The sequence below is a fragment of the Strongylocentrotus purpuratus genome, unplaced genomic scaffold (genome assembly GCF_000002235.5).
Source record: "Strongylocentrotus purpuratus isolate Spur 01 unplaced genomic scaffold, Spur_5.0 spur5_scaffold_3, whole genome shotgun sequence".
NCBI classification, from domain to species: domain Eukaryota; kingdom Metazoa; phylum Echinodermata; class Echinoidea; order Camarodonta; family Strongylocentrotidae; genus Strongylocentrotus; species Strongylocentrotus purpuratus.
This window is the reverse complement of record NW_022145609.1, coordinates 28,717,384-28,737,738: the sequence shown is the minus strand read 5'-3', so window position 1 is coordinate 28,737,738 and position 20,355 is coordinate 28,717,384. Positions and strand designations below refer to the sequence as shown.

Below are 20,355 nucleotides of genomic sequence, written 5' to 3'. Positions count from 1 at the left end.
GAAATGACCAAACTCTGACAATAACCAACCATATTTCTTTCTAAAATCTCTCATAAATTAAAGACAATATTTTGTAATGAGAATAATGAGAACAAATCCTGAACAAGTCAACCAATTTTTAAATTAAAAAACAAAACAAAGAAAAGAAAGAAAAAAAAAAAGAAAAAAAAAATCCGTTTTCAATCCATCCGGGAAAAAAAATCATCAAAACAAAATCATCAAACATAACTCATATACACTCATATACACTCTCCACCCAGGTGTTAAATGGGTACCCGGTAGGATGCGAACGTTCATGTGGTTGAACGAGCAAGTGTGCGCCTGTAAAATGGCGACTGGCTGGAATGCTCCCCAGGGAGTGGAAAATGTGCACACATTGTGTGCGGGTAAGCCTGAATCCCATAACCGGGGTAATAATATATCTGTAAAGCGCTTAGGTACATCGTTGGATCGGTGTATTGAGCGCTATATAAAAAACCGGATTATTATTATTATATATTTAGCAATTTTTCATGAAACCTGTCCACAGTTCTAATAGTATGATGCCTCATGTGCTATGCGATCCAGGTAGATGGTCATTGTAGCATGAAGTCGCCACCAAGTTTCTTCATCCAGTCGTTCTAAACAATCAGAAAATAACAAATTAATACTTTTGATCATCATGTCCGTAGCCAGCACATGCTTGACGTATGAAATTGATTAACTTGCAGGGGGTTTTAGGCATTTAATTACGGTCAGATGAGCATATTTTGATACCTCATTTGTGACATTGGCAGGTAACTCATTTTTTTTCCTCTCTTTCTCTCTTTTTCTCTTTAACATACTTCTTCAAAAAAAATAAGAGGGCTCGAGCCCCCGAGCCCCGCCGTTCTGCAGGCCCTGACACGAAGGCTTCTAAATAAGCATATTTTTTCGCCCGACTGTAAATTTGGGAATTCTTAATTTTCCAGCAAACGCAAAAAAAAGGTATGATTTACCCCAAAAATGAGAAAAAATACCAGAAAATCTTGTCATTTCAGCATCATTTGTAAATCAAAACGAAATGCTGAATTGGTTATAGAACAATTGGATATCAAATCAAATGGTTTATAGACACAATGAACACTTGTCTTAGCCAGCGGGAAAGTACTAAACGGTTATTGGAATAAATGTTAGTAGGCGTAATGGTTATTAGACCAAATGGTAAAAGACCGAATGGATGATATCTTAACGATCATTAGACCAAATGATAAGAAGACGAAATGATTATTAGGCCATATGGATAGTAGACGGACTGGGTGTAGACCAAACAGCAATTTGCCGCTCTGCTCAATCTAACCCACTGCCCCCCCCCCCCTCTTCCAGCTTCCCTCCTTGCACCGGAAATAGATACTATGATTAATTAGAAACTTAGATAGATCAATGGATCTTTCGATAGATAAAATAAATAACAAGATGTAGATAGATAGAAAGATAGAGAAATCTATCACCCCCTCTCCCCTCCCCATCTCTCTCTCTCTCTCTCAGTCCTCTTTGTATCTCATTCTGCCGTATTATATTATGTCTTTCTTCATCAGTCAAATCTGGTTTTATGATGTAGCCCCTTCAGTGACAACTATTTCTTCTTTAAAGAACATGTCCTTGTTTGTAATAACAATGCCCCCGCGATAGGAAGCATTATCAGAAACGTGCAAATAGGTGTTAAAAAAAACGTTTTCAGGGACTTTTTGTTCAGAATATTGTACCCGCGCAATATCTTCTTTCTTGTTTCCTTTTTCTTTCTTCAAATTTTAGATTTGACAATTACAGTGCATTTGGATGCTGAAACGTTATTTCGTCCATTGATCTATAAAAGAACCAAGACCACATAGGAGAAATGTAATTGGGTTGAACTTGTCCAGTTAGTCTTTATTTCTGCAACAAACAAATGACAACAACGTGACTTTCTCATCAAAGTTTAGATTTTTGATGCATGTACATGAGCAGGATAACTTGATAGAATATATACTACAACATTATTGAGCAACTATTTGGAACGGCAGAATCAGAATTTATAAACCCTTTAATATAGGAAAGAAACAAATACATCATGTGTGACAATTAATTTGAGTGCCTATATTTGACAGTTGAAATACTTTTTTTGGGGGGGGGGGCGTTTCACAAAGCCTTTTTTCAATGACAAATAACAAAAATCAGTGACAAATCTGCTGATAACCAATCAGAAGCAAAGATTTCAATAGCTTATAACATAAATTGTCATTTGTCACTGATGACAAGTTTTGTGAAACGCCCCCTAAAATACTTTGGCTTGCAACTCGTGGGGCAACTCCCCCCTCATCGGGTGAATACCACGTACGTGTACAATGTTTTGACTTTGTGATGGCCCGCATATCGGAGAGGGCTATTGTAAATGAGTCATGAATAATAAATGAAAGGAAAAAGATAATAGTAACATTCAGTGCCTAGAAAAGATTGTCATGATTACAATGTTTCAAAAAAACTTTTAAAATAAAGATATACATGTATTCTAACACGGATTTACATTCTCACTATCATGACAATTAAACTTTTAGAAAATGGATGGTAATTTATATCACTTTGTTATCGTGAAAGGCGCATGATGCTACTTCGCTCTATTTACAGACCCTTAAAGTGTAGAATGATATATCTTCAAGTTCAAGAAAAACAAACACATGTTATTTGTTCTTTGAAAAAAGACATCACCTCTTCCGATGATTGCCAGATTAGCTTAACGAAGTTGCATTTGAACGTAATTAATACTAATGAAATGTGATATGGATAATGTATGTAAAGTAAAAATCGGTGACTGGTCACCTATTATGTCTGAAATGTTAAAGGTAAAACGGATCGAGATAACAACACAAATATATGATTGTATTTATTAAAAATAAAGCGTTTACTTGGTATACACTGTTAAAACTTTTCCATATTCCTTCTTCTTCCTTTTGACCTCTTCAAAGAGTATTATCGTATTATACTGGGGGTGTGTGCAGGTGGACCACTACACCGGGGTTTCCCCCTACTCTTATACGAATAGTGCAGTTGGTTCTTAACGTGCAAAGGTAGTGACTCTTCTCTACTCGGGGCATCAATTTTACGTCCTATCAGAGGGACGGAGTGTTTTCCACTTGACATAACCTGCGTCTATGAACAAGGGAAGGGGCACGTTAACACACAACGCAGGCTTCAGTCATCCGCCTGGGTGGGAGTCGAACCCGGGGTCTTTGGTTAGACAGACGGACGCTTTACCGACTGAGCCAACTCGCCTCCGAAACAAAACAAGGAATCATAATTCATCACCCTACACATCATCCTTCTTATCGTCATCTAATATATCCCAAGCTTCCGCCGAGTAGACACGAATCACCTTCCCCGTATGCATGATCACGAGGTCGTTTCCATAGTTACCAATGACTGGCCACTCGTCTGACTGGAAGTCTGCTGACACATCGAGTTCGTCGATGATTTTCTCGAGGGGACCACCATCTTCCAAGGAATGCTTGGCGAGCGTGACGATGTGGCTGCCCCAGAAGGCAGACAGAACGTAGAGGGCGTCACTCTCTGTGCAGGAGATGGACAAATACATCCTGCCAGGTTCCTTGATTTCAAGCTGGACTCCCCCGTCTTTGTCAGTGATGACGACGGCTTTCTTATCCCAGCGGAGGAACACCAACTGACCTGTCTTGGCGGCTGCAAGACTTTGAACCCTATCAAGTGGAACCTTGCAACTATCTGAAGATAACTGAGACCCTTGGTTTACAGGAGTACCACCAAAGCCGAAAGTAGGCGAGCGTCGAGGTTTACCCCTATAGAGTATCATGGATGATGTGAAGATGGATGACCCCTTCTTGGTGATTCTCTGTCTTGTATCCTTTCCTTTCGAAGCCGATGGAGAGATTTCGTTTTCTGCCTTGCTTGGAGACTTGTCGAAAGAAGATACTGTAAGAATAAAACAAGTTGAAACAAAAGGCTTGATTGTAACAGCTGAAAGAATTACAGATCATTGTCTGAAAATACCGCACACTTTCATAATTTCATGCAATTTAGTTCTTCAATTCATCAAAATATTCAGCCACCAAATTTTGTGATATAATTCATAATGAAAACGAAAACAGTACACAAAAAATGTATTGATACATTAGGGCATCTCAATGAATAAGCTTTGATGAATGCTTGATATATTAAAACGACATTACGTGGTACACATAAGGTAATACATATCTAATCCATTTGTTAAAGTTGCTATATGATTATCAAAGTGTTTTTACGTAAAAGATGAAAATGTCTTCATGAAGGTATAATCTTCAGCTCTAGTTATGGCGGGTGGAGAAAACATCAAATTGCATCCATTTCGAGGAATGTGACCGATTTTTTTATATAGTTTGAAATTAGCGATTACATCAATTTACTTTAATGGTTCATTATTTACCTGTCTGAGAGATGGGGCTTATGCCAGCAAAGCCGTGCTGATGTTGAGGCAGTGTCAGACCAAAGGTAAATCCACCACCACCCGCCGCCACTGGTCTCTTATTTGAGTTACCTCCTCTAACCAGAGAGACAGATGATGTGTTCACATTTGTCACAGATGGTGTCGTGTGTTTCCCCTTGGTTTCGCTGTCCGATTCGGACCTTGAGGTTGCCTGAATAAAACATGGCATGACAGGCTTGTTATCGGCAACAATGATGCGGGACTGTGAATCAACAGTGATTCTTGCACTGGGGTTCAGAGGACACGGTGGGACCGTTGAAACGGATGACGAAGGGGCGGCATGTCCATGAGATGTTGGAAAATCATCAAGTTTGAACGTGAAGAGTTGCATACTAGCTGCGTTGGTTTCAGCAATGAAAGAGAAGGTTAAGTCCGTCGGTGATATGGCCATATCTACCACCTGTTTGATGCCTGTATTATGATGAAGCTTCATCCAAGTGGACGGGTTGGCTTCGTGAGGCAACAGTTTCTTGAAAATCCCCTTTTTGCAAGCAACGTACATCGAGTTTCCATCGCAGAAAATGTTCACAATGTCTTCATCAGGAATTGGAAACATCTGAGTCTCTCGCCAAATATGCGGCAATGACAGCTTAGCAAAGCGCGCCAATTGCTCTGGCAACTTCGACCCTTCTATCATGGTAAATTTCAGAGCCATGAGATCCATAGAAATTGTCATAGTGACGTCTGATGACGCGATCAATTCTTCCAGTTCTTTGAGAACATCTTCAGGTAAGAAGGGACCTCTAAAGATGTCAGTAACATCTTTTGCCGAAACAACCTTTTTAGCCTTTGATTGCGCCTTTGTGAGATTTTCTTTTGTTGTGTTCATGTTATCTCTGAAAGCTTGCACTTTGTCGTTGAGTTTTTCCTCCAACACTTCAACCTTGTGCAAAAGTTCTTCCTCTACTTTGTTCAAATGTGCAACAGCCGTTGATTTTAGGTCCTGAATTCTTTCTTTCATCATATGAAAATTCTGGTTTGTTCCTATTGCTTGTACATCCACATCATTTAACAGGGTACTCACATGTTCCTCCTTTTCTTTGCAGCTTGTCAAACGATCGTTTAACTTCTCCTTTGATTCCTGAAACAACTTCTGCATTGTGGTGCAGTCATGATCAGGTTTGGTATGGTCGAGAACGATACAGTCCCTGCAGATACGTTTCTTGCAGGTCCTGCAGTAGAATCTCCGCAGCTCGCCGATATGCTCTCCACACTCGTGCGCCTTTCTCCACAAGCCCTCTTCCATCCAATTGATTTGGAAAGTCCCATTGATAATCTTGTCCAGGGGAACTGTATGGTGGTCCTTCAGCAAGAGTTTCATTTTTCCATGGTAAGAAGCACATGAATCGCAGATGAAACTTAAACAGTCTCGACAGTAGGTTGTCAAAGGTGACTTGCTGTTGCCGCATGCATCACACATGATTTGGCTCGCGTTTTTCTTTGCCTCTAGCACTTTATGTAGCCTGCAAACCAGTGGATTCCATTTCAATCCTGCCACGCCTTCTTCTGGAAGATCCATTACCTTGCTGCATGCAGCTGGGAATTTCAGCTCACCTGAAAACACTTCTGTTTGATCACCCTGTTTCAAACACTCCACACAGAATGCATGAAAGCATGCAAGAAGTTTCGGATTCTTGAGAGTATTCTTGCAAACTGCACAGACCAATTTCTCTTTGAGGTTCTTCACACTTTGGGCTGTTATTTGTTTATTGGCAATTCTAATGTTCGAGTATAATGCAGCTACACTACTTGTTTCCGCTCCTAGGCAAATCATGAAAAACAAAATGTGATGTGATGTCGCAATACTAAGTAGCGCAAGTTGCTCAGAACTGTTATCGAGTGCAATAGTTGGTTTATAAAATTGATCCTTCCTGCCATATTGCGCAATCCTTGGGAATCCCATCCATTGCGCAATCCTTGGGAATCCCATCCACGCTATAGGGCCCTGTTTCCTTAGTGTCACAACCCAATGACGTTATTCACTAACAGCCAATCAAATGCAATTATTAAAAGCAGCGTACACGTTTCATGAAATAGGCTCGTGGTTTTTGAAGGTCAACCTCATACATCTTTATGCGTTGAATATTATTACTATTTTGGTCATATGGTCAATTATTTTGAAAAATCATCTCATTCTCACGTGTAATTTCAATATCCTACTGTGAGTCTCATAGAAATCATGTTTGGAATAAACAATACGTCATTGCCATGTTCGCACGGTTCAATAGGTCATAGCAAATACGGTCGTGTTCAACATTCGAATAAAACTTTCTGCCTCAGAAAATACTCCACAAATGTGTCTTAGAAAATACTCCACAAATGTGTCTTAGAAAATACTCCACAAATGTGTCTTGAAAAACTTTTCCAAAATCATGCAGAAGTTCGAAAGAAACAAGGAAAATACTTGTAGGTTAATTAAAGCGTTTTTTTCGAAAGCAAATTGATTCTATAACAATCTGATTATAGGTATATTTGTCTTGGCCGAGAAGGGAAGATGGATGGGCATGAGCGTAAAAGGGGTGGCGATCAGTAAAGGATCCAGGGGGGGGGGGGAGCCCGGGGGCCCGCCCCCCTGTGAAAAAAGTGTATTTTTACTTTTTTTAACGTTAATTTTACCTTTTTGGGGAGATGGCAAAGGAAAAGAAGGAAAAGGGAAAGGGAAAGAGGAAAGAAAGAAGAGGAAGACGAAAAGAAAGGGGAGAAGAAGGAGATCAGGGGGGCCGTAAGAAGGAAGAAGAAAAAAGGAGGAAGAAGAAAAGAAAAGAAGGGGGATATCAGTTGCAATTTTCCCGCCAACAAGTTGTGGATCGGGGGGGGGGGGAAGGCCCTAGCCTTCCCCCAGCAAGCCTAAAAGAGAGAGAAGGAAGGAAAGGGAAAGGGAAGAAAAACAAGAGAAAGAAGAAAGGTAGGGGAGATCAGTAGCGATTTTTTTTTTTCCGCCAACAAGATGTAGATCTCGATACCGGTGATTTACAAATGTTGCTGAAATAACGTAACTTTCCGAGATTTGTCCTCACTTTTTAGTAAATTATACTGCGTTTGTTGGAAAATGACAAATTCCTAAATTTACAGTCAGGCAACAATGAGAAATATGCTTATTTCGAGGCCTACATGTCAAAGCCTTCGGAACGGCGGGGCTCGGAGGCCTCGGAGGCCTCGAGCCCCCCCCCCCCCATTTTTTTTGAAAAAACTTATTAAAGATAAATAGAAAGAAAGAGAGAAAGAAAGAAAGAATAGTGACATGTCAGTGTCACAAAATTATGAGATATCAAAATATGATCATCTGACCGTGATTAAATGCCTAAAACTCCTGAGCTTCCAGGGGCGCTGCCCTCGGTATGCCATCAAGGGCCCTAAAGCCAGCCCCTAGATGCTCATCTGAGCGTAATTTATTTCCTAAAACAACTGAGCTTCCGGGTTCGCCGCCCCTGGACCCCACGCCAGTTAGTTACCTGCCAGTGTCACAAATAAGGTAAAACATAAGCACATCTGACCTTAATTAAATTGCCTAAAACCGCTGAGCTTCCGGGGGCTCTACCCCCGGAGGCCACCTAGGGCTCTATACGGCGGACCCCTGGATGCTTATCTGACGGTAATTTAATGCTTAAAACCCCTGAGCTTCTGGGGGCTCCGCCCCCCTGGACCTCGCGTCAGTTAGTGTCCTGCCTGTGTTACAAATAAGGTATCAAAATATGTTCATCTGACCGTCATGAAATGCCTAAAACCTCTGAGCTTTTGGGAGCTCCGCCAAATGGTCCCCACGCCAATTAGTGTCCTGCCTGTGTTACAAATAATGTATCAAAATATGCTCATCTAAACATAATTAAACGCCTAAAACCTAAGAGCTTCCGGGGGCTCTGCCCCCTGAACCCAACCAATGGTCCTAGGGCGAGCCTATAGATGCTTATCTGACGGTAATTTAATGCCTAAAACCCCTGAGCTTCTGGGGGTTCCGCCCCTTGGACCCCACGCAAACTAGTGACCTGCCAGTGACACAAATAAGGTATCAAAATATGCTCATTTGACGGTAATTTAATGCCTAAAACCCTGAGCTTCAGGGGGCTCAGCCCCCTAGACCCCACGCCAATTAGTGACCTGCCAGTAACATGAATAACGTATCAAAATATGCTCATCTGACCGTAATTAAATACCCATACCCCCAGAGGCCAGTGCCCCCCACTTTTTCAAGCACCCGAAAGTGCCCCTTTTACGTAGGAAAATTGGCCCTTTTACTTTGACTTGTGCCCCTATTAATTTGTAAAAGTTCCCATTTTCCTTTGCAATAAGTGTCCATTTTCCATTCTCAAATGTGCCCTTTCTAATCTCTAGTAAGTGCCCCTAGTTAGGTACGAGAAGTGCCTCTTTTCACTTTTGATAAGTGCCCCTTCACCTCTGATAATTGTCCTATTCAAATCTGAGAGGTACGTGCCTCTTTTACTTTGACAAGTGCCCCCTTTTCTTTGTAAGAAGTTCCCCTTTTAATAACTTCCCCCATTTTAACTCGGATAAGCGCACCTTATATTTTCACATGTGCGCTTTTTCCTTAATGATAAGTGCCCCGTTAAAAAAGAGCCCCTTCCCCTTCTCATATGTGCCCCTTCTATGGTAATTGACCCTTTCACGTACGAGAAGTTACTCCTTTTCACTTCAAATAAGTGCCCCCTTCACTTTAGATAAATGCTCCTTTAAAATCTGACCGGTGCCCATTTTCTTTTAACTAATGCACATTTTCCTTTATTACAAGTGCCCCTTTTTTCATTCCCATAAGTACCACTTTATATCTGGTCATTGCCCCTTTTCAGGTGCGACAAATGCCTCTTTTCACCTCTGATAATTTCCCTTTTAACAATATAAATAATATCTTATAAATGCCCCTATCAAAATCTGATGGCCCCCCCCCCCCTTTCCGTCGACAAATGCACATTTTCTATTTTCATGACTGACCTGTTTCATCCCTTGTGAGTGCCTCTTTTGGAGAATGTAAGAAGTGCCCCATTTTCACCTCTGATAATTACTCTTTGTACTTTGGCACATGATCCTTTTCTTTCCTGATAAGTGTCCCCTTTTTCTCTCATCATCAAACGCGCCCTAGCTAATTTCAAGCGACTAAGAGCAATTTCCCCCAAATTTCGCACTCATCTATAGATGATATACTTATGTTACTTATCAAAGGTCTTTTCAGTCTTCCGTTATGAGAATGTGCTTACAATACAGTACCTGTAATAACTCCATTAGGATTGGGTTTTTGCCTCTTTATAAGATGTAATTTTTCGCACTGAGACCTCACACATCTTAAATTTTTTTCTCGCTCGCTCGCAACAATTTATTAAACAATCAAACCAAACTGCAAGGCATGATGCTTAAGCAATATCTTGTATGGTGTATAAAGTGAAACAAATACTGAAATCATACCTGATTGTTGTAATCACAATGTATGGATATGTTGTAAATTGGAATTTATGTTGTAAATTAAATAGGAATTATGTGGTGCAAAGATGCCCCCTTGCTTCTTCAGTCAATGACAAATTGTTTCCCCTCTAGAGGGATTCCCATTGTATTGTTTCCCCTCTAGAGGGATTCCCATTGTACTGTTTCCCGCCTTTTTTTGGGTATCTCTATTAAACTCTTTGCATGAGTGGATTTCTTTTGTGTGATTGCTAGCATTGGTGCATGCTATAGCAGGCAGGCAGCGATTCTAAGCTATGTTATAGGACTGCAAGCACTTGTACATTTGGCCTGCTGTAGGAGGAAATGTGATCAGACTTTGTATAAAGTCTGCTGTATTTCTACGAGCTGTGGATATGATACTTGGTAGCATGCATTCAGTCACTGTTGTTTAGCGTTTTGGCTAGTATTGGCCGAGGCTGTTTAACGAAGAGAAACAATAAAGTACAGACTCTACTTCACTGACTCCGGATGCATTATTTGGTCGTCATGATCTCGAACCCTTTCAGGTATACCAATTTCTAAAAAATGGTATATTTTCGATTTGAGATTTCCCTTTGTAGGGGCCCTTTTCCCCCCAGAAAGTGCCCTTTTTCTTGGTGCCCCCTCCACTTTGGAAGTCGCTCGGCCGCCCCTGCATACCCCCTGAGCCTCCGGAGGCTCCGATTCTTGACCCCCGCCGGAGTTTTGCCCCTAGACCCCACGCCAATTGATGCTACGCTCTACCTGATCGTATATAATTTAGCCTCTCCCCACCCACTTCGAAAAACGTTCAGCATGTAAAAGTGGGGTGATGCGGATTTTTTTCTTCTGCCCCTCCCCTAAACATTTTTGCTCATTACGCCACTGCTGGTCACCATTACGTACCAATATTTGGCTCGCATAATTTCAAATCCCCCCTAGGAAATCCTGGATCCGCGCTTGATAGACGATATCTATAGACTATTCTAAAAAACATCGCATAATGCTGAATGCTTTTTAAGACACAGGGATAAAGCAAATTTTCCATTTTCTATTTTTGTATGCATAATAATGCCAGAAAAACACAACACTTCTTAATTATACACATGTCTTGATAAACATACATTTAAGGCCAAATTGATGACCCTGTCGTCTATCTTATATATATATATATATATATATATATATATATATATATATATATATATATAAACAGGTCTTGATAAACTTGCCAATAATGTGAAGTACTTCATTACTTTCTGTATGGAATAGAAATAAAAATGATATAATTACCATTTGATGAATGAGTTGTTTTGAATACCATAAACCACCGTCTTTATGTGCACGTTGATAGTTAAGACGCCCTCTTTCACCAGGCATTTTGACAGGATTTGATTCGTCAACCTGTCATTCAATCAATTTAATCAAACTCATCTGTCTTATAAACCAACCGATGTTGATATAACGACGCCCCACAAAAGCTCTGAACGTCAAAAAGACAAAAAACTATAATATCTTAATCAATAGTAAGTATACAGCTTGAAATATTGACGTTTCTTTGGAATGATTATCGATGAAGTTTCTATACTGTGACTCTAAAACACACCATCAAAAATTCGTCTTGAAACTTTCAAACTTCAAATCTCCTTATCACGGAGTTGCGATTTGATATTTGCTTTGGTTAAATCAATCTCATCTATTTGTCGATTCAGTTGAAGAGTAAAGTTCATCCACTGTATACTCAGCTGATCGAAAATGTGAAAACATAATTTTGGTGCGAGGTAGAGAACGGACTATTTTTTTTAGTTTAGAGGAACGATACTTAACCTTTAAAACCCTTATTGGTGTAAGTTGATTTTATAGAAACGTATTTTGTCAATGTTACTTCCTTGTAATTGATTTATGGCATTGAAACATATATTTACATCAACCTTAAATCTTGGCAAAATGAGAAGTTGACATTAATTTTTCATATCGCGTGTATCCATCAAAGACGACATAGACATAAGTCTACCATCTTATAACAATCAAGGATCAATAATGATAATAATAATAATAGTAATTTAAACAATAATAAGTATGATGATGATGATGATGACGATGATGATTTATTTTGTATTTGTTTATTTGTTATGGTTGTACTTCAACAGGGTGGTCTCATTTCAAGTCCATTTACCTGCTCTCCCAGAGAGCCCTGCATTCACATAAAAAAAAATATGTACAATAAAAACATGAATGATGATGATGATAATAATACTACTACTTACTACTAGCCTCCTACGACTCTTTCTACTATTACTACTACTACTACCAATACTACTACCAATAATACTACCACTACTACTACTAATACTACTACTAATACTATTATTGCTACTACCATAGAACTACTACTACTACTACTACTACTACTACTACTACTACTACTACTACTACTACTACTACTATTACTACTACCACTATTACTAATATTACTACTACTACTACTACTACTACTAACTACTACTACTAATAATGACCATAACATTTCAATTTATACATGGTATTAGCTACTTACAGGTTCTAGATGACGGCAATAATCCAGTAGAAATTGAAGTCTGTCCGAGAATCCGCCACCGAAATGACTTGGGTCTATAGCAATGAACGTCTGTCCCTGTACAAACATGTTTCATACCTTCAGCATTGGCGTATCAAGAACGAGCAGGGGGTCCCGGGGTAACACATTGAGCTGTACATCCGTTTACAAATTGTTTTAATTTTATACATGGACCTTAGAACGGAGGAGAGGCGTATCCCCACTTCTGCCGTTTGCTGGACACGGCACTGATCATATAGTGTACAGTACAAAGTAAAAAGGAAAATATTGAAGTTTCGCAATAAAATTGGCTCCTACAATTATTGATATAGATTACTACTATATACGTGCGTTTTCCGCAAACAAGAAATGTGGAATATTTGCCCTGAATGTCTTTTTTCTAAACATTTTCCCTAAATGTTACAAAGGTCTATAAATGTGACATTGCAAAGTGCAAACAAACCTTTCTGTTTTACTTTCCTTCATTGCATACGTTTCCTTACATTACAAATTAAAAAAAGAAAAGAGCCATGAATTGTGAAAAATATGATCGTAATTTGATCATTTTGCCATGCGGACCTGTGTAATGTACCTGCCCACTTTACATAATAATGTTCCCCGCAGTTTTGACATAATACTTCCCCTGTACATTTGCCACCAACGTGTTGGAAAGCATCATAAAAATCACCCGATGGAACCAGAAGGCACTGCATGAGAGACATATTTCATTCAAAATATGTACTCCATCATGTGTTTGCAAAAGTAGAATAAGATTCCTTTTTTTTTTCTTCCCTGGATTTGATATGTATTCCTTGTATCATTGATTGTCAAAACTTGTTGAAAGGGTAATAAATCATTCATTGAACGGATGTAGCAGTCACGGAGAAGGAATCTATACATTTTTGATAGGGCCTATATACATTCTATCGTAGATTACTCACAAAATCTTTGCCAACGAACGCTCCTGACTCGCCATCCTTCTTCCCGATATCCGAAGAAAAGGCAGATCCAGCTAGAACACTGGTTAATACTTCGACTAACAGGATAAGACCAAAACCCTTGTGACCACCTAAGACCAAGAGAATAAGAATGAGGCAGAGAGAGAGAGAGAGAGAGAGAGGGGGGGGGGGGGGGAGAGAGAGAGAGGGAGAGACGGGAGAGATATATATATATATATAGAGAGAGAGAGAGAGAGAGAGAGGGGTGGGAGAGAGAGAGACAGAGAGAGAGAGAGAGAGAGACAAAAGAAGGAAGGGGGGTAGTATTGAATTTAATACTTTATATCAATGACTTTCGTCAATGTGTTTATTAAACAACATATTCAAAAAGCAAAACAATTATTCTTGTCTCACTCAAGTTTTACACTCTTTATATATATAACTACATGTATTAACAGCAATTTAGAGCTGTGTTATAAAATCAAAGATTTAGTACAAATCTATGGTTCTATGGTGTTAAACAAAAAGTTCCTAGCACGAACTAAATGTATATCATGTAGTTACTTTAACAGCTGGCTCAAATGAACCCAGCTATCATAATTGCACATCCATCAATTCAGAAATTACATAATGCGAGTGAGCAAGGCGAGCAAGTAATTTTGAAGATGAATCCACCATGGCCCCGTTGCATAGGACTTACAATTGATGGTAACTATGCCATCAATGGCAACTACCATGGTGACAGGGCAGCGGGCTCAACAGCTAATCAAAATCCAGGTTTCCATGGTAATTTCTATTGATGGCAAAGTTACCATCAACGGTAAGTTTTGTGCAACTGTTTTATTCAAGAAAAAATTGAGTAAGACATTATATGATACGTAGTTGATACCTGTTAACGGACTTATTCCACCTAGAGGCAGGAGGGCTCCATTGTTTAGAATACTAGCGCCATCTGTAGTTGGTTGACCGTTCTGATCCACACCCCATCCCTCGGGGACAGAGCCATCACCACTTTTTGTCTTCTCTTTAACCTAAACTCATACAAGTAATAATTTGCATAATTATTCTTATATTTCAACGATTTAGGCCTATCATGTAATTTTCAGCATTAAATCCCTGTCCATATAACTTCATGACGTGAAACATCATACTTTAATAATTGTTTAACATAAACCCAGCCAAAGACAAATCTAAAATTTGCTTGTGATTGGTATATAGATCATGTCGATCAATCCTTCTTGAGTTTCTTAATGGGTTGCGTGGAACTCAGAATCATTTACAGGGATCATGTGTTTCGAATTTGAATTTTATTTTGAATTTTACAATCATGATAATACGGATGGTTTCTTGTATAACACTCTGGCCATTTACGCCGTGACGCTTCCGGGTCAAGGCGAGTAGCCGAAATGATACCTAGAGCTTTCTATCGGGTATCCATCTACACATGGGTGGAAAGGACGTTAGTGTAAGGCTGGGATTTGAACCAAGAACCTTTGGACTGAGAGTCAATGAATGAACCACTATACCATGATAGATCCAAGTTGCATTTATATCATTCCATACCAATGGTTTAAACCCACCGTTTCAGGAAGCACTACCCTTTTTAGTCGTATGATTGCTCGTATTATACAAAATGAGGGTGTAAGCGCCCTCAGCTGATATGAATAGCAGTTTGAAAGCAAAGACTGACCTTTCGCATTGCGGTGACTGTTAACGCTGAATCAAAGAGAAGATAGTCTCCGTCCAGACCCGCTGCAGCTAGACAAATCGGGTTGGTTCCTAAGACTCGCTGTTTAGAGCCGGGGACTACGGAGGCAGGCCATGTATTAGACATACATAGACCCTGGGAATATGATTAAAAGTATTTCAATGATAATTTGCACACTATGTGCTAGGGGGAATTATTAATAAATGTACTATTTACTATTCATTTTGTTATAATAATTATGGTAATCAGCCACAACACCGCAATTGAATTGTATGGTTTATCAACATACCCCCTCGGACAACTTCCCCCTAGGACAACTACCCCCGGACAACTACCCCCAGACAACTACCCCCTAGGATAAATAGTCTCCCGGGGGAGTTGTCCTAGAGGATGGTTGTCGTATAGGGGGTAGTTGTCCGGGGTAGTTGTCCTAGAGGATGATTGTCGTATAGGGGGTAGTTGTCCGAGGGTAGTTGTCCGGGGGGTAGTTGTCCGAGGGGGTAGCTGTCTGGGGGAAGTTGTCTGGTGGGTTGTTGTCCCGGGAGGTAGTCGTCCTAGAGGGTGGTTGCCCGAGAGGATAGTTGTCCTAGGGGGTAGTTGACTGGGGTGGTTATCCGGGGGTGGATGTCCAAGGGGTAGGTGTCCTAGAACCATTTTTTTTTTACAGCAGCGGGTGATCCAGCGGGTAAATTCCGTGCTTAACGAAATCTTGGTTTAGAGGATTTACAATTTTTTTTCTCATTTATTTTTTTGATGACTATAGGCCTAATAATGTAAAGATAATCTTTAGCAGTTTAGTTCTATTCAAGAACGTGTTATGAAAGAAAACCATTTTGTTTGACAAATTATAAAGTAGCGAAGATGTTTGACACACTGATAAGAGAGTACTTACAATCATACCCTGTTGACATGCTTGCATAGAAAACCATTCCAGAGACCCAAGATGATGAGAACCTGAGCAAAGAAACAATGATCATTTAGGCAATAATAATGTTATTGATTGACGTTATTTCATGTCATGTCGAATAGTCCCGTTTTCAGGCAGGATGGTTTTTAAAAGGTAGTTCCTATAATTTTTACCACAAAAAGTGTCGGAAAATAATTTGTGAGCTCGCATCGTTCGGGAGCAAGGAGTTAGGGACTGGAGATATCGTATTCGAACATGGTACTGTTTAGATATGACTTGTCAAAAAACCGCGGCGTTTTTTGTTTTTACGGATGACGTAAAATGTAAAACACTACACATTTCCCATACGCGCAATTCTTTTGTTGCGCGCAGTTGCCATTAATTTACATGTACACGACGGTTTACATCGCCATATCTGAACAAACCTTGAAAGGACACTAGGGTCCGGCATCTGTCAATGTCTGTATTCATAAGATATGACACCTTTTGTTAAAACGATCTTGATGACGCACCTTTTGCTGTTACCCATCCAATGCCATTTTGAGCTGCTTTCTCTATGGCTTTCTTAATAGCAAAGGATCCTACGACTGCCCCTAGACATCCCTGTCCGTCTAGCCATGCTGATCCAACAGTCTCATGAAGTACCACGGGTTCAGAGTCCACTATACTGCCCTCTGAGATATTAAGTAATATCATATCTAGGACATAAAGATAATTGTAATTGAATAGCACATTGTCAACATCATAATTGTTTGTACATAGATTACCAAAGGAGTTAACTCCTTGGATAACCAACGGACACGCAGCAATCACTCAATATCATGTGGACTATAATATTAATCGGAAGTTGTGACCGTGTCCGGAGTCCGGACGCTTAAAGATAAAGACCAGTTATGGTCATGCGATTGCATTATGAAAGAAACGTTGTGGAATCGATCAGAAAAGGTTGATTATCTAGCATATAAGTATTGGTTGTACTGCAAGGTTCCGGAATCATCAAAATAATAAGAAATTTGGCCCAGTCTTCGTAAAGTTACAAGCACTGTACACAGAAAGATGTGTATGGGACTACACACACGTGCGCGACACGTGCGTTTATCTCTCACAATCCAATAGATAAACTAATTTACAAATTATATCAATTAGTAGGCGGTTTCCCGGCAAAATTGTTATCATCATGTATTAGTCAAAACATATTCTTTCACATGATTGGTAATAAGAGCTTCCATTTAATTTTTTGAAATTGGGGCGTTTCCAATACTGTTCTTTACCTTTAAAGATAAGAATGAGTTCTGGTAATGCGATTGCATTGTGAAAGAAAAGGTGTAGAATGGATCAGAAAAGTTGATCATGTAGCATGTAAGTATTGGTGTGTACTGCAAGGTTCTGGAGTCATCAAAATCATAATAAATTTGGCCCAGTCTTGGTACGGTAACAAGCACTGTACACAGAAAGATGTATACACAAAATGGTGTCGGGGCTACTATATACCTTGATTTCCTTATCTTTCTTTGATCATTACTCAGCCAGTATACATTTTCTTCCAAAATTGTTTGGCACATGACATTTATTTTTAATCTTGAACATTCAGTGTAAGTTTCGCTTGATTCTGTGAAAATTCATTTTTTTTACCAGAACTCAATTTGATCTTTAACAAAAATAACACATTTGGTTTTCGGTGTACTATGCATCAAATAGTTCTAACAATCATAAATATTCATCCTTTATAATATATAATTGTCTAAACTAAGTCCAAAACGATTCATGAAATATTGCATGATTACACTACACTTTTTCAAATTATCTACTTAAATCAACTGTCCGGACAAATAACCTGTCTGGACAAATAACGTCTGGGTATACAAAGAAAATCATAAACACTTGACTATTGACACTTGACGTCAAATTATCTCGACCGATCCAACCAATCACGGCAAACATGAAAGGAGAGTTATATTGACCATGCAGCAGTCCCGAGACTACAGGTGACATCAGGAGCACAATCCTCCTCATTTTTTCTCATTCTTTGTTTACATTGCTAAAATATATAAAATAATCTTCAGATTCGTTTGATCATTAACATTTTGAACGACATCTTACTTTAATTTCGCAATTTTCTTATTTAGACCTTCTAAGGGTTAAATGATTGTGCCCATCCAAGCGTGAAAGTTCAAAACTTGATCTTAATTTATATTAGTAGAGTAGTCATTTTCCTTTAATTTGATATAAATATTATTATATATCATTAATGGTTTGATGCTGCTTGTACGTATCGTCTTGCATGGTGATGTATATATACAGTAGGCTTGCGGGTGCACCATGTGAAAGACTACACCAATAGTCCTTTTCAGGACTACAAACCCCAAGAAAGATTACCGAGAGTCTTTTTCAGGACTCCTCAATCCTCCCTCTCTCTCTCACACATGGTGCACCCGCAAGCCTACTGCATACTAATGGTTTATATGAACATTTTGAACAATAAACTTTTTTTGCCGATTGTATTGGAACTCACGAAGTAATCCAAGACCATGCGAAGTTTTTCCTTTGCAGTCTGCGTCTACTAGTACTTTAGCTTGTAATTCAGCATAACTGGTCCGCAATCCAGATAACTCTATAGCCTCCTTGATGAACTTCCTCACATCATCGAGACGTACAAAAACCTTGTCTTCCGAATCGTTGACTGACGTATCACCCGAAGCAGCCATGATATGGTTGTATTGGATTGACAATCCTTCTTTGGAATGGTTGTTGCGAGTATGTGTCTTGTTTACATGTATTTCGCTCAATAAATTGTCTAGTCTTTGGACTTTGGTCTCGGTCAGTTCATTCATTTATGGAAAATAGAGTAATATTATGCAAATAGACCCCGATCCTAGAGGCAATCAGATAATAACAGAGGCGAATCCAGGAATTTCTTACCGGGGGGGGGGGGGGCACAAAATCGCATTGGGTAAATATATGAAAAACGATGGAGCGAAGCAACAGAGCGAGGCGACAGCGGTGAGGGAGAGGAGCGACCAAGCGGTGGTGGGTTTGGGAGGGGGTCAGGACTCTCTCCCTGAGTAGGAAGCATTTTCAATTTTAAAACCATATTAGGCGCATTTTCAGGCACTTCCTGGAGTAATATGACGCAAAATTGCTTTCTCCTACCTCCTCCAAGAGTAGGAATCTTTTGGAATTTGAGAACCACATTTGGCGTATTAATGTCCACCGGGACTTCCTGGAAAAAATGAGGCCTTCTGATTGGTTAGAAGTTAGAGAAAAAGTGATCTGTTACGTCGCGAGACGCTTCGTTGCTGCACAATGCACAAAAACGGTGGTCCGGTACTTCACCAATTGTACTTGCAAAAAATATCTCGAGTGTATAAACTGTGTTGTTATCAGGAGCGTCGCTATAGACCTTGTTCAGTGAAGTGGGGGGGGGGGGGGGGGAGGGGGGTGTACAGGCCACCGATTACCGACAAAACTAGCCACAAATTACCGACAAATATATTAATGCCAATGTTCCAATGTCTACAAATTTAACCCCATAAACCCGGGGCTAGGAACTAAGTTATTTTTTCTCCCCCCCCCCCCCGCGAAGTGCGGAAGCTTTGACACCTCATTAAATGATTAGAGAAAAAAAGACAATTCGTTGTACCGTTTCCGACTCTTAATTCTTGTTTCGCCCCTCCCGCGGGAAGTACGGAAGCTTTGGAATTTCATTTAATCATTAGAGAAAGAAGACGATTCGTTGTAATGTTTTCGACTTTTCATCCCTGTCTGAATTCAGTTACCTCCCTCCCGCGCGAAGCGCAAAAGCTTTGATGTTTCATTAAATTATTGTTCTCAATCCATGTCTGAATTCCCTTTTGCCCATCCCGCGCGAAGCGCGGAAGCTTTCACGTATCATTAAATTATTAGAGCAAGAAGAAGATTCGTCGAACCGTGAGACCTTTAATCTTAGTCTTAATTTGGTTGCCTCCCCCCCCCCCCCTCCCGCGCGAAGCGCGGAAGCTTTGACGTTTCATTAAATTAGTCTTAATCCTTGTCTGAATTCAGTTTTCCCCCTCCCGCGGAGGCTTTGACGATTTATCAAATTATTAGAGAAAGAAGACGATTCGTCGTACCGTTCTCTACTGTTATTCCTTGTTTGAATTCATTTCCCCTCCCGGCTATGTTACACAGTGCCAAATCCAGGGATTAGGGTGAACGGGGCAATAATTTTCGTATTTTGAAGTAGAGAATGATGCCACTGCATGATTTCTTTTTGGAATGCATACGAACATGATCAATAAATAAATCACTCATTAATGATTTCCCATGATCTGCAGTGGCAGAGTCATAAACTGC

At 39.8% G+C, this 20,355-nt stretch overlaps 2 protein-coding genes across 3 annotated transcripts; both read right to left on the bottom strand.

The window, feature by feature from the left end:
- Positions 1–501: 501 nt before the first annotated feature.
- On the bottom strand, positions 502–18,745 carry LOC578436 (ureidoglycolate dehydrogenase (NAD(+))). Its single transcript, XM_030996751.1, has 9 exons — positions 18,536–18,745; positions 16,536–16,721; positions 16,009–16,070; positions 15,099–15,251; positions 14,298–14,439; positions 13,412–13,539; positions 12,453–12,548; positions 11,189–11,299; positions 502–620 (listed from the first exon to the last, which is right to left on the bottom strand). The coding sequence occupies exons 1-9, from the start codon at positions 18,726–18,728 to the stop codon at positions 576–578; spliced, it is 1,116 nt and encodes a 371-aa protein (XP_030852611.1). The 5' UTR covers positions 18,729–18,745; the 3' UTR covers positions 502–575.
- On the bottom strand, positions 1,862–6,740 carry LOC100891252. 2 transcript variants are annotated; one of them, XM_011669821.2, is made up of 3 exons: positions 5,514–6,740; positions 4,430–4,640; positions 1,862–3,939 (listed from the first exon to the last, which is right to left on the bottom strand). In XM_011669821.2, the coding sequence occupies exons 1-3, from the start codon at positions 6,417–6,419 to the stop codon at positions 3,302–3,304; spliced, it is 1,755 nt and encodes a 584-aa protein (XP_011668123.2). In that variant the 5' UTR covers positions 6,420–6,740; the 3' UTR covers positions 1,862–3,301. The 2 variants fall into 2 exon arrangements, with proteins under 2 accessions (XP_011668123.2, XP_003730313.3); XM_003730265.3 differs by having other exon boundaries at positions 4,430–6,740.
- Positions 18,746–20,355: the final 1,610 nt, after the last annotated feature.